At 33.7% G+C, this 10,040-nt stretch overlaps 1 protein-coding gene across 1 annotated transcript; it reads right to left on the bottom strand.

Moving 5' to 3' along the window:
• Positions 1-1,164: 1,164 nt before the first annotated feature.
• Positions 1,165-4,448, bottom strand: LOC146165620 (uncharacterized). Its single transcript, XM_083382882.1, has 6 exons — positions 4,365-4,448; positions 4,106-4,298; positions 3,834-3,986; positions 3,035-3,202; positions 2,678-2,810; positions 1,165-1,833 (listed from the first exon to the last, which is right to left on the bottom strand). The coding sequence occupies exons 1-6, from the start codon at positions 4,401-4,403 to the stop codon at positions 1,695-1,697; spliced, it is 825 nt and encodes a 274-aa protein (XP_083239008.1). The 5' UTR covers positions 4,404-4,448; the 3' UTR covers positions 1,165-1,694.
• Positions 4,449-10,040: the final 5,592 nt, after the last annotated feature.

Genomic DNA, 10,040 nt, shown 5'->3' with positions numbered 1-10,040 from the left:
TATTATATTTACATTGTACGTAGAAAAGAAATTTTAAGTTTTGTGAGTAGATTTAATTTCTAAAAATACATACGTTAGAAGCCAGATTAAGTAGTATTTCTTTTAGGCTCTGTATGATTTGTGTTGTATTGTATGTTCGTGCGTTGTACGTTTTCTTGTGATTTAGTGAGATATAATTTCTAGCAAAGAGTTAAGTTAGACGCCAGGTGGAATAGTATTGGTTTTAGCGTTTGTGTTTGTATGATTTGAGTTTTATTGTTCTGTGTTGTGTGTTTCTTGTGTTGTATGTTGTTCATGTTGTCAGGTTCGTATGTAATTTAGTTGTCGGTGTTTTAAACATTTTTATTTATATGTAAGACTTAAACCAAGGATTTTCAATATCTCTTGTTCAAACACTTTCACTTTGTGGCAATGAAATGCATGACACTATTGTGCCGTTTCAAAACCTCAAGTACATTTAATTTCTAGCAAAAGGTAAGATTAACGACAGGTTGAACAGTACTTTTTTGTGCTTGTGAAATGCTTAGCAAACTCAAACCATTACAAAAATAGTTTTTGTAGTTGTCACAATGGCAATATAGTGACTTAACTGTAACTTTTGCACTTTGCAAATCCAAATTAGCATGCTCGGTTTATAGGAAGGATTTCTTACGTGGATTAGGAGACGCTTTAATCTGCCAATAGACTTTCGCCTTGTGCTGAAATCATTTTCTAATAGTTGCACAAAACAGCAGTAATGACTTACTTTCCTTATTGCACTTAAGTCACCATTTTTAAATCACTTGACTGGACTTAAAAGAATTGACCCGCGTAAAATTAAATAGAGCGGCGAACAGCTAAGGAGCGTAAGGGCGGTGGTCACACCTCAGTGGACACCAGTCACGTTTTAATGACGTAATATTAGCTAGGGCATTGAGGCACAGCGAGTATTACATGCAAATGCTACAAAAGGTTTTTATTTTGTGTTTTGCTATCGACTCTAAACATTTACCGTTAAAAGTTTCTGGTTAGCACATGATGTCTGGGGAAACTTCACAGATTATAAACATTGTGTATACGAATGTTTTGACAAGAACAAAGAACGAAATGTAAAATAAACTACCGGATGAAGCAGGTTTAAACAACTGGTAGTGCTTTCTTCATATATAACAAAATGGGCTTAAAAAGCGTAACAGCATTATGTCAAACATGTTAAAATTTTTTAAAACGTTGGAATGAAAAATTCTTGAATCACAAGGAACGAAAGACGATAAAATAACAACTCGAAATGCAGACACTGGCACATTTAGTTGCTCCTTATCAGAAGGAAACTATTTTCTAGCCTTGTTCGGGCAACATGGGAAATTCAAACTAGAGTTCAAGTTGAATTATAGTAGAAACCAAGTGTTAAATTACATTATTAGAAGGGCCAATGAACTTCTAACCAGCAATTGAAATGCTGCTACTTGTCAACGTATGGGACAAAATGTTGTAGATAAAATAAAATATAAAATTTTAAAATCGAAAACAGAAGTCGGAAAACATAAAAAGGGTTAAGAAAGCAATTTGAAAAAAACTAAGATATGAGAAACGGTGAAACAGAAAGTGAAACGGAATGCACTGAACTCTTAACTTCTATAAATCAGTTCTGTCATATATTTGTTTTTTATCTTTATGGAAAGTGAAATTAATACTCTTTGACTGGTCCAGCGGTTTTATTCAAACGGATTGTTCTTGTAAGAAATAAGTTTACAGTAGTCTGAAGTATCTTTACTCTCAGTAACAAGTCTCCACTTCTTATCATCAAAGTTGTAAGCATCTATACAAACTGGAACTACTGGAAAAATCCAATGCCTTTAAAATGACATCAGCATTAAAGTGGTGAAACAACTACAGCTTAAATTGTGGTAAATCATGTTAAAAATTAGGTAAATCAGGTGGCATTATATAAGACATTGTATTGATTCTCAACAAGCTTTCGCGCAACCGTTCTTTATCAAGTAAATGTCGAAATTAATCAACACAATACCACCTGATTACCTTATTCAGACAAATACGGCAATTTACAAAGATTAGCTTAAAGTAAATAACTAAAGTTGTGCAAATTTGAAACGTTATGAAACGCAGATACAAAAACGTGCATTCTAATCGTTTTATGCCAATTTTATAAATTGGTGAGGTTTGTAGCGTTAATTTGTCTTGTAAGAACATTGCAGAAACTTGTGGAACATCCTTTAAACTTTAATAGTGTTTTTTGTGGCTAATGGCTATGTAAAGTATATAAAGTACATCCCACTTTATGTTAACTATATAGTTTCTACAACTGTGGTTCTCAACCTTTTGCGGCTTGCAGTACCCGGAGAATAAATAAATAAATAGATTGCGGCACCCTACTAAAGTTTAAGTGCCATACTGAAATGTTAGTTTTAACAGAACTGAAACAATAGAAATTAACTCTAAACAATGAGGAATTATGATTTAATTTATTGTAATTTAATGTCTAATCCCACACAAAGAGTTGTATCAAAATGATTACTAACAATAGCAAACATGAAATTCCTAAAGATTCCCAAATATCTCATTGAGCATTAGAAATGGCACCCAGGGTGAGAACCACTGATGTAGCCTGCGACATACTTTTATAATTTTATTTTTGCTCGATAAGAAGTTTTATAAACTTATTATTCACTTCACATACCTCACATATGAAACGACGATTTCCCCGTGAGCAGCACAAGCATCACGAAACTGACCATCTTTTACGATCTTACTCACATGAGTTGATTCACCAGATTCGGGATCGTATTTTGACAACCGAAAGGTATTGGGACCTTAAAAATACAACATAATCTACAATGATCAAAATATAATGGATGTATAAGTTGTGTTTTGTCAAATAAATATTTTGCCAGATGCGTTATAGTTTGAAGACTTTAAAATTTGGTTTCAAGCTGTAAAGTAAGTTGTAATGCTTATCGTTTTTGGTTACCTTCATAGTTTTCCGCTTTGGTATAAAAATATTTCTTTCTTTGACTTCGGTAAATATCTCACTTACCTACACCATGCGTAGTTTGACAAATCGCATACAACTGATCCTTCATTTCTACCAGCTTTTCACAACCATCGGGTAGTTTGTGCATCAATGTTGATGTTTGAGTAACAGGGTCGTACTTCTCACATGTACCACCTTCCAGGAAACTATAATTCAGCCCGTATAACATGCCTGTAAAGATTTGGATATAATAAGAAAGAGTTTAATAGACCCTGTTATTATCACCAAAATTCCCACAGTTTTTTTTCAGAAGATTTTTCAGAAAACCTAATAATTGCATTATGTCGTATTGACAGGACTTGCTGTTAAACTATACATAAGGCTAGCGTATAAAATGTCTAAAAAGATTTCAATACCGTACAAATATATTTACTGATTATTATGCCAGTCTTCGTAAAATTTTAATGAAAATGAATTTTATGTGACCCGCATTATGCCGAAAAGGATTGAAAAAAAATTTGATTGAAGAAAAAACACCAGATCAATATAACATTTTATTTTATATGCATAATTTTTTTAAACTGCATCTCGGCTACGTATTTGCTCACGATTTCGCTTAACAACAACAGTTTTTGTAAGACAATTTTTATGACGTCACGTTGTGACGTAACTTTGTGACATCCTCTTTAAAAATTTTAAAGCCCCAAACAAAAAATCCAAGATCCGACCTTGCCTTTCTAAATTGTAACCACCTATATGTTGTAACCACCTATAAGTCATTCTAATACTGACTTGAATAAAGGTTTGGCTGGAAAAATACATAAAGTCTGCAATCATTTAGTTAAAAAAACATCTATGGCACCTTTGCAAGGAACGAGGTCGAGGTCGAGTCCAGTTTTTATTTTATTTTTCATTTCCACCCATTTGCTTTCCTTGTCGTCAAGTTTAAGTTGTTCAGGGATAAGCCAAGTATTAAGTCCACCAACCGGATGTCCAGCGAACACAAACATCACATCTGCAGGTACGAATAACAACATTAGAAGCGTATAGAAGTACAAGTTATTGGTGATTGTCCTCTATAGTACATCTGTATTTAAATTTGTTGGATATTACGAACGAACAACGTACTTATACCTCCAATCACAGCAACTCCCAGTTTTCTGCGTTTACGCACCATTGAAGGTTGAACTTCCCAACCTTTATATTGGCTCCTTAAATCCAACCTCGTAACAGAGTCTGAAATCTTTCCATCTATTACACCACCAACCATATACAAGTAGTTCTTGTACACAACAAAACTTGATTGCTGCCTTTCTTCAACCATCTTCTAAAAGTTTTAACAATAATTAGGGTTTGTGAAACAAATAGTAAATGGAAACAATATTTGACTTACTGCAATATCTTTTTTTGCATTTTCTTTTGTATCGACCATTGTCAAAATTGTAGAGTTTTTATTTAGTGCAAAGATGCTGCTTGATGGACCTTAAAAGTAATTTGAAATAATCAAATATTCAAGTAAAAAAAAAGCTCAGACAGATGCTTACGAGGTCCGACTAAATATTTTACATGTGTAGAGAATCTCTGTAAGCACTCGTTGGATTCTTGCACTAAATCCTAAAAAATAATGTATTTTCCAGGTTATAAACGAAACCATGATTTAAATTGTTAATTTATATATTCTTTCTCGTAGTTGCCATGCCTTGCAAACAAAATCAAATTACCTCAAAAGCAACGTCATACGAAAAAAATTCGTGGCTTAATAGTTTCAAATCAATCAGTTCAAAGAGTTGTGGAAACAAATGTTTCCTTTCTTCCAAATCGTGTTTGACCCAAGCCACTGTGAATTGAAAAGCCGCTTTTTCGCCATTAGACTGCTTTTGCCTAAAATCAATCTAATGGTTATTTCAGGCATTATTTTGACAATCATTGAAAATTGTCTTACATCTTTAGATCTTGTTGCAATAAAGGTTTCAAATGTGCTGAAGTCCATTGAGTTGGAAGTTACAGTGTCAGTTAATTTAGTAAAGTTTTCCTTCAAATATTTGTCACATCCTTTAATCAAGTTTTCGATTGTAAACTTTTGCACTTTTAACCAAACTTGGACGGAATTGTTAAAATCAAGAATTTCCAAAATAAAGTTGCAACAATACTCCTGAATCTCTGTAAATAAATCGATTAACGTAAAAAATATATTTGGCTATATACAGATAGCTTTTGGTCATAAAACAAATGTCTGTAGTAGATTGCACGTTTTAATATAGTAGTAGACAAGATTTCATTCGCGAAAGCTAAGTATGCTGTAAAATATTATAAAAACAAACTATTATTCGCTAAACTAGTTTGGGAAGTGTCCCAATACCAACACACATATGTTGCATAATGTGTGAAAAAAGGATATTAATATGAAAATAGTTAATGTTTTAACTGAAGATGATAAAAGCTCGTATCGAAACGTCTTAATAAAGATGCTGTCGAATTACTCGACCTTTTTGGGTTTGCAGTTTAATATCAAGCTACATTACAGATCCGTGCATAGTGCACCCAAATATGAAAATACCTTTATTATCATCTTTTAGATAAACTGCCCAATACGACAAAGTTAGAAACAGTTGTTAAACATGTTACATTGTTTACATACGTTGGATCAACAGGTAATTTGCAGCAGTTATTATATCAAACCAATCATCTGTTGAAATGGTGATTTTGGCTGTATACACGAAATCCAAGATTGTTTTCAGTGTTTTTCTATTAATTGAATTCAATTCCACAGAGTCTTGATATTTTTCTTTCATCTAGATAAAAATATAAGCGAGTGTTAAGATCAAAACAGTAAACGAAAGCAAAAAGACACCTTATACAATTTGCTGATATAAGTTGTTCGATTAAGTCATATTGCACTGTTAAACTTGCAATGTACCGGAACTAATAACTTGACGTTTTTATATTGGCCTACTACGATTTTGTGTAGAATAAATTGACTTTATTTGCATCTTTTGGACAAATAAATGTGACTTAGATTTAGTCCGCGAGCCAAATAACTTGAAATAAGCTGACGTTTTAAATTACGGGCTATTATCAAAAATTTTTCATGCAAATTATTTTGTTTGTTTTTTATTTGCTAATCGAAATATCGCTTAGCATCGGAAGCATTTACAAATGTCAAAATTCATAGATTTTTGTTTAAATAATAATTTCTTGACTTGCTATGGTTAAAACTTCGTCCAAGATTTGACTTATTTTTGCAAATAACTTGACCTAACTCCAGTTGGATTTAAGTGTCACAAATTACAAACACTGTTATATTTTTCCGGTATTTATTCCCTTTGGGGGGAATTTCACTTACCTCAGAATAAAAGAGCTTCTCAAAGTACTCAGATACTTGAGAGAGAACGATTTTGTGGGCGTGGAACTTTTCGTCTCCGCATTTTAGCTGAATGTCACACGTTTCGCCTCCACTCAGTCTATTGCTGTTACGACAAACATTTTATACAGATGAGAAAACAAATACGTTTATCGGGTTATAGTGAGCAAATAAAATATATGTCTTATTAATAAACCATGATCTAGCCCTGCTAAATGAGCGCTGGTTAATGATTAAATGATTACGGCATACTATATAATACCTCGGAAAGGCTCGAAATTCAAACCTTAATATAAAAAAATATGAAAATTATAAACTTTCCTGGAAACAACGTAGAGCCACTCCTTAACGACAACTTGTATTAAAATCTTGACAAGCTTTCGCACAACCGTGCTTTAGAAGATTTGTTGAAATTTTCATGACTTATTGATATTGGTGAGAATGTTTTTGTGGGCGTGAAACTTTTCTTTAAGTTCACAAGTTTTACCTTAACTTAATCTATCGCTGTTACAAAACACGTTTTATTGTAAAGGAAAAGAAGCGTTTAATGAGTTATAAATCTGCTTTTCATTTAAAATGTAAAATAAAATTGTTGGAAATAGACAAGAAATCAAATTATTTTGCTATTAAGAGCGTCGGGCACGAGTTTACTGTTGTTGAAATCCTGACTTTAATTTTAAGTTGCGTGCGTATAACTCGTTAGCCAACCACAAGACGTACAGGTTATTAGAATTGTAATAGTTGATAAACGAACACCCAGTTAAAACTGTAGAGCGGCAAACAATCAACACTGTAAACAGCACAGGGCGAACAGAGAAGAGATCCTTTAAAAGCGGAATGCGGTCTTAAGTACCCAAAATCCTGTGTTGACCGCATGAGAAAATGCAAGCCAGTAAGCACTTTACACTTTGGTGCGAGTAGACAATAAATCTGGGGCATAAGCCGATACAGCGTAAATTGCACCGTAAACACAAAAGCTCTTAGTCGGTAATTAATCGTGCGCTCTACATGAACTCTTTGCCATTTAATCAACGTGATAGCGTTCAAGTTTATAGCCAAGAGAAATACGTAGTGGTTTATTTCGGAACGAAACGAAAGATCTATTTGCTAATTGTTAGTTAACACGTTACTAGTGTTTTTTTTTCATTTAAACATTAAAGAATAATGATTCAGATAAAAAATAATTTTAATAATATACTTACAGGTTGAGTTTTTGCAAAATGTCGCTTGCTTGAGTCTGTGCAAAGTATTGTTTCATTTTCAACAGCGTTTTTTTTAATTTTTCTTTGTTGTAATTCAGAAAATACACTTTCTATGCTGAAACTATAATAAAAAACATAGTAAGAATATTAATGCCCATACAAAGTATGTAGAACTTTGTGAACATTTCGAATAAATCTTTAGATAATAGCTGGAGGTTGTAGTTAGACGTGGAATGAATACCAAACCCCATACAGAAGTAGGTAGCATGTTGTGAACGTTTTGAATAACTCTTAAGATAATGGCTGGAGTTACCAAAGTTAATAACAGAGTTAACAGAGTTATTGAAACGTTTAAAAAGACACCTACTTCTGCATGCGCTTTGATATACCTACGTCGTACTACAACCCCCATCCAATATGCCACACAATAAAAACTTTAAAGTTAACAGGGAGTCACAACATCGAGAGCAGCATAAAAGTCTTGCTCCAAAATCATTACTAAGTTATAATAATTAAAACTCTTAGGTTGGAACAACTTGTCGGTGGATGCACTTTGCTAAAACGTATAAAAATCGGCAAACCAATATTTACCATTCATTCTTATTAGAATAATTTGCGGTAAAAACTAAATTTATTGAGAATAATTAAATGTAATCCTAGTTCAAATTCCAGTTAAAGTTCGATGTTTTAAAAATTCGGTAATTCTAGATCTAATTCTAATTTAATTCGAGAAAACTAAAATGATTTAATTCTAATTCTAATCTAGTTTAGGAAAACTAAAATGCTCTTATTTTAATCTAATTTTAAAGTCTGCTCTTTAGCTATGGCGAGAAACCAATCGACCACGAACACTCCATTGTGACGTGGTGTTTTCATTGTGAGGTAACCATAGGTGAAACACAAAAACAAAAAGCTAGCCCTAGCGCGAAACTTCTAGACTAATTTAAAGCGTTCTGCACGAATTAGCGACAAACGAAATTAGCCTGCTGGTAAAATGCTGTACAACGGCCTTGTGTTTCTCAAACTTGAGTTCAGGGCTGCGGAGTCGGTTAAAAATAACTCGAGTCCGACTCCGGCCAAAAAAATAAACCAGAGTCCGACTCCCGAGTTCCGAGTCCGACTCCGGTCAAATGTGCGATTTTGTCGAGTCCCGAGTCCGGCCCTGACTCTACAGCCTGCATTGCACCAATTTATACGTAACTAAAATAACGTGGATATTCAGCAACCCACTTATAGGGGTGTCGTATAATTATTTCACCCACAATACATGGTTGGAAAATATTCCACCATAAAATGTTACACCTTTACGATTTCCAGTTGGCGGCCATATCAGTTTTGAAATTTGCGCATGTCGCACTCGAGACTCGGTACAAGTTCTTACTCGAGTCCCGAGTCCGACTCCGACTCCGCAGCCCTGCTTGATTTTATAACCAAATTAAACTTGCGACCAGGGATGTCCGATACCTGGCATTTTGTTCCGATACCCGATATTCTAGTGTCGCAATCCGATCAAAAACAAAATGACGTCATAATGCTAAAACCAGCAAGTTAGATGAAATAAAACGTTCATCGGTATTTCTGTAGGTTAATATGCAAAATTGCTTTAGCATAAAGATGTTTAGTTACCTCAAGTTGTTATCCTACTATGCTTTAACAAATTCACCTTTTAAGTTAACAACCATCGCGTTCAAACGCAAATTATGGCTAAAATTCAAATCTGAATTTGGTATCGGATGGTATTTGGTACAAATCCGATATTATCGAGCATCATTCTTGTAGGGCAACCTTATCTTTACCTATCTTATCAGTTTGTCATATCAATTTCATTTATAGCTTTAATGACGCTTTACATTAATTTATATTTCATAAACTTTTTTAGACCTGGCCTTCCAAAAGATTCCTGTTTTTCATGCGGCTCCATGTCGTAAATAATTGCCCATCCCTGCTCTATATGAGGAAAGATACTTTTAATTGTTTTTAAGATAACTTTATTTGGTTGGTTAGCTTTTAGAGATAATTGCGTGTGTACGATTATAGTGAACAAATCAAGAAACATTTTCCTATATTGTTTGCAGTTTCGTTATTCTATCATTACCGAAAACCACTTCGAAATATTTAGGGTGAGCCAAAGCCGCCATCTATTCACCTTTGCTTTAGGATGCCGCAAGCCTTAAGGTTGGGAAGCACTTTCACAAAACAAGTTTCACTTATTAAACAAGCAACATTCATAGCATCCTGTAAATTAAGAATGACGCCAAAATGAACGATATACGTTTTTTACAGTGTTATACTACGACGCGATAACTTAGCTTCCAACATTTTAAATATCTGTGAAAAAAACGCTGTTTCTAACTTTTGCACGTTTTGGCGTAATAATAAGGAACTGTACACTTCCAGTCAAATTTTTGTCTCGCTGGCGAAAAATGGCTGCACAGTTTAGGTTGTGAAGTGGGCTTTGCTTATAATTGAGACCTGACCATACGCAACCTAAATTTCACTTATTTAT

The sequence above is a fragment of the Ascidiella aspersa genome, chromosome 2, assembly GCF_963924565.1.
Source record: "Ascidiella aspersa chromosome 2, kaAscAspe10.2, whole genome shotgun sequence".
In the NCBI taxonomy this organism is placed as follows: Eukaryota; Metazoa; Chordata; class Ascidiacea; order Phlebobranchia; family Ascidiidae; genus Ascidiella; species Ascidiella aspersa.
Note: the sequence above shows the minus strand (reverse complement) of the source record. Positions and strands in the feature narration are given on the sequence as shown.